Below are 5,009 nucleotides of genomic sequence, written 5' to 3'. Positions count from 1 at the left end.
ACTGACTGCTGCACACACACACACACACACACACACACACTGACACACACACACACACACTGACACACACACACACACACACACTGACACAAACAAACACACACACCCACTGACTGCTGCACACACACACACTGACTGCTGCACACACACACACACACACACACACACACACTGACACACACACACACAAACACACTGACACAAACAAACACACACACACACTGACTGACGCACGCGCGCACACCCCCACACCCACGCGCGCACACACACAGACTGACGCGCGCGCGCACACACACACAATGAATGGTACACACACACACATACACTGACACACACACACACTGACACTGACACACACACACACACACTGACACACACACACACTGACACACACACACTGACTGACACACACTGACTGACACACACACACACACTGACTGACACACACACACTTACTGACGTGCGCGCGCGCACACCCCCACACCCACACACTGACTGAATGACTGACTGACTGCCGCACGCACACACTGACTGACTGAGGCACACACACACGCACACACGCACACACTGACTGTGTGTGTGTGTGCGTCAGTCAGTCTGTGTGTGTGTTTGTGTTTCTGCGTCAGACTCACTGACGCGCGCGCACACACACTGACTGACTGACGCACACACAATGACTGACGCACACACACTGCATGAAGCTGTAAAGGAGGGAGGGGGGGAACTGGATTGATGTGAATGGGGGACAAACAGAGAGAGGGGGAGGGGTGAGGAGAGAGAGAGGAGCGGGAACATTACATCCCGGGCAACGCCGGGTCTCTCAGCTAGTATAAAATAAACGTAAAGAGAGGGTGCATACCATTCAATGATGGATACAAAAAAAGGAACAACAGGACAGTCACTCTTATACTCCCAGAAAGTGAATATATATATCATTTACGTGAATCACTATCCGTATTTGAAGTGTGTGTGTATATAAATATATATATACATACAAATGAGCATACAGTAATATTTCCATTTGCTATTTGCCTTGCTATGGAGGGTTTTTGTCACTTTTTTACTCACATAACTTCACATATACATACATATATAATATATATATATATATATATATATAATATATATATATATATATATATATATATATATATATATATATATATATATATATATATATATATATATATATATATATATATATATATATATATATATATATATATATATGCAGTGGAAGTGTATTGTGTGTATTTACCTACACACTCACTCCACATTTCAGTAACATACATATACATCTAAATAATATTCACATATACACGTTTGCTATAAATGGAATTATTACAATTTTACATTATATACACGTGCAATGAATGGAATAAACACTGTAATAAGTTTGAAATCGCCTATCCGAGCTGCTATGCATGGCTGATCCCTCTGTATGAGGAAGATCATGTGACCAAGATCATGTGACCAGATGCTAGTGCACGTTTAGAGAGAGGGAGGGCAGTGCTGACAAAGGGGTGTGCCTGGGTTTGTGACAGGCCATGAAGGGGCAGTGCCTTAGCAAATGCTTGTTAAAATAGAATACAAGAAAATTGGTCTTTCAAAGTTGTTTTTTTAAAACCGAAAATGCTAAAAGTATTTTTTCTTACTACAGAACTGATTTATTAAAAAAAACACACATGCAGGATATAGACTGAACTGCAGCTTTAAGTATACCTTGTATGAAACCTATTTAAATGGTGAGAAACATGATTGAATTAAGTAATAAACATTTGTTTAAGCACAATACTGTTAGAGTCTCATACTTAGGATATTTCTCAAACATTAGGCCTGTATTATTAAAATAGTGTTTTCACAAGGAAGCATGAAGTGTATTAGTTTGTGTATACCAGTTTATATAGTACTATATATATATATATATATATATATAATGTATATGTATATGTATATATATATATGTATATATATATATATATATATACATATATACATATATATATATATATATATATATATATATACACACTCACACACTCAGACTCACACTCACTCAGTGTGTGTGTGTGTGTGTGTGTGTGTATATATATTATTATACATTCTGAGATGTTATAGAAACGAACACACAACTGATTAAAGGACAAAATTACAATGGCCAAGCAAGGCAAAGGTAAGTAATAATTTACACATAATCCTGCTGTACACGTACAAGAAAGATGTTTGCACTTACTTAGGTGTTTTAATAATTGCATGTGACTAATATGCATATGCAATTCTTACATCAATTAACACACCCAAATGCAATGTTTTGCTGCAAAGTCAATGGCAGCTTCTCTAAACTTAGCAACTGGCTCCTGGTGGACCATTACTGAACAGACGATTACAACATAAATATTTATAACACAATTAATTATGAGTGTTAACATTTCCAAAACTTCACGTGTACAAGAACATAGTTGAAAGTTTGGAAACAACACAGTCTTCAGCATACATACAATAGTAATTAGATAATCTGAAGTCAACAAAACAAGGCCAAAGACATATTTTCTGAATTATAACATTTATTTTTTTTGTTCCTTTTGCGAGCGAGTAACAGGCCTGCTTGTTGTCTCTTGAATTTTCCTTTTTCTTTTGCCACCAACTTTAGGCACAACAGAGCCACTTTGAGTGGCCTCTGGCACTTCACGGGCAGGGCTTGTGGCCAGTGACTGTTCACCTACGGGGCTTGTGGCCAGTGACTCACCTACAGGGCTTGTGGCCAGTGACTCACCTACAGGGCTTTTGGGCAGTGATTCACCTACAGGGCTTTTGGGCAGCGATTCACCTACAGGGCTTTTGGGCAGCGATTCACCTACAGGGCTTTTGGGCAGCGACTCACCTACAGGGCTTTTGGGCAGCGATTCACCTACAGGGCTTTTGGGCAGCGACTCACCTACAGGGCTTTTGGGTAGTGACTGTTCACGGACAGGGCTTGTGCCCAGTGACACATGTGAGCAAGTTGGTAGACACTGCACAAGTGATGGTTGGTCTGTTTCATGTGTGTCTTGTTTTGTTTTTGTCGCCTCCTTTGTAGGTGTCTGCTGCTGAATTTGTACAGATGGCAGCGGTAGGATGTCATCAGGAACCTGCACAGCAATGTCTGCTACTTGACCGGTAACATTTGGGCCTGGTGAATGAATATCAGATGAATGTGGTGAAAACTGACCTGCATGAACAGATCCTGGCTGGGAGGTGTTGAATTGTGGTACATTAGTCATTCTCCAGTAATTAGCTTGTGTTTGCTGAACAACTAATGCTTCGAATGAGGTGTTGATTTTTTGCAACTGTTTAGGCACTTCAATGAAGACTCTGTGGAGATGTGCCAATTGTGATACTGTTTCTTCCTGCAGTCCAATCATCCTTTCCAGCACTGTCATCATGTCTGAATGGCGACGATTTTCTGCGTCCACTATTTTTCCCTCTGAAGCTACAATTGCATCGTATGTGGAAGTTGATGGACGATTTGGCGGTACAACAGTTTCTATTGGCACCTCTTCATGGTCACATGATTGTATTTCAGTCTCTTCTGTGGCGTCATCCTCATCATACTCATCATCCTCATCACCATGATGTTCTAAAAAGAAATGTACACATTATTAAATGGCATGTTAATGTATGCTGTGTTACTATGTAATTGTACTGTGTCCTAAGTAACACCTAACATGTTAGCATACGTTTTATAACCTCATTAAAAACTACCTTGACTTACGAATAATGTTTGGACTCAGTATGAAATATGAATGAATGAAAAGTTGCTCTAAACTCAGAAGTCCTAAATGATAATTAACATCACTAACACAATACATGTTGCCTTACACTTAATTTTCACTGACACTAAGTAATCCTATTTAAAGAAGATGTGCAAAACAAATAATGCACATGACAACATAACATATAGAAGAGCACATATTATATGGCCAGCAAATGATACACTCACCTTCTAGTAGTGTTGAGCTGGCTGACCCAGGTGAAGACACTTGTTCCATCTCAGGTGACACATGTCCTCCAGGGGCAACTATATATAACAATAACATTAGTTTTACATTTACATGTGTAAATATTGAACAAACAGTTATTGTATGTTCTGTATTTATGAGTATCTAACAGCATCATTTCCTTAACCCAAAATGTGTGTGTGAAAGTGAACATAAATAGTTGTAATAACAATGTACATGCCTGTGTACTTAGAACTTTTGAGTTCCCTAACATACAACATACTATGGTTCTGCAGTAATGCGTGAGGAAAAATACATTAAATTTGTACCTAAAAATCATATGTTGTGTAGTGATATCAGTATCATAATGTACATAACTATCATGAGATGACCATTCACAATGGTTATCATGAAGGTGGTCATATTGCAAAAAGTGTTGTTTTTGGTAGAGGATATGTGTGGTACATTAATCGAAGATGTGGCACACCTGAATGTGGCTGTGACTCAACAAGACAACACATGCAGTGTGTGATAATGTGTCTTTCATAGTAGTTCAACTATAGATATGAGTGAACTAATGTGTGACGTACGCTTTGATAAGTAATGAGTTGTTGGGGCATTTAGTAGCTAGAGTTAAGCTTTCAAATGAGTGTGATTAACTTCAGTTGTGCTATTCAGGTTGTAAGAAAGGTATTCCCTTCCCCAAAAAGCCTAATCAGCCACACCTTTCAATGACTTGAAACAGGTGCAAATGGTGTGAACTAAGTTGACCGTGAAATGAGGCTGTAATTAGTGTGTGTGCTGAACCCCACCCCCTCTGTTGAAGTGTATGCTGTGATGAGATATTAATTGCAGCTGCTTTAACACAATGGTAGATGAGCTAAGTAGTCATCTGCAGTGTTTAAGTTATGAAAACAATGACATAACATATGATACGTGTGCCTCATTATGCTGTCTGTATATGACATAAAGCAAAAATGGACCTTTTCATAAGCAACTATAGATGTGTTAGTGCCAGTGATGTTTGTAGGC

The 5,009-nt window shown here is 39.0% G+C and overlaps 1 protein-coding gene across 1 annotated transcript; it reads right to left on the bottom strand.

Moving 5' to 3' along the window:
- Nucleotides 1–2,564: 2,564 nt before the first annotated feature.
- LOC142488166 (uncharacterized) lies at nt 2,565–4,668 on the bottom strand. The gene is made up of 2 exons (XM_075588540.1): nt 3,980–4,668; nt 2,565–3,616 (listed from the first exon to the last, which is right to left on the bottom strand). Exons 1-2 carry the CDS (start codon nt 4,074–4,076, stop codon nt 2,565–2,567), a joined length of 1,149 nt encoding a protein of 382 aa, XP_075444655.1. The 5' UTR covers nt 4,077–4,668.
- Between the last annotated feature and the right edge of the window lie 341 nt (nt 4,669–5,009).

This window comes from Ascaphus truei, chromosome 2, assembly GCF_040206685.1.
Source record: "Ascaphus truei isolate aAscTru1 chromosome 2, aAscTru1.hap1, whole genome shotgun sequence".
Taxonomy (NCBI): Eukaryota; Metazoa; Chordata; class Amphibia; order Anura; family Ascaphidae; genus Ascaphus; species Ascaphus truei.
Note: the sequence above shows the minus strand (reverse complement) of the source record. Positions and strands in the feature narration are given on the sequence as shown.

Coding starts and splice junctions, on each gene's coding strand:
- LOC142488166 (XM_075588540.1), bottom strand. CDS start 4,076: ATGTTATTGTTATATATAGTTGCCCCTGGAGGACATGTGTCACCTGAG. Junction 3,617..3,979: donor CAGCTCAACACTACTAGAAG/GTGAGTGTATCA, acceptor ATTTCTTTTTAG/AACATCATGGTGATGAGGAT.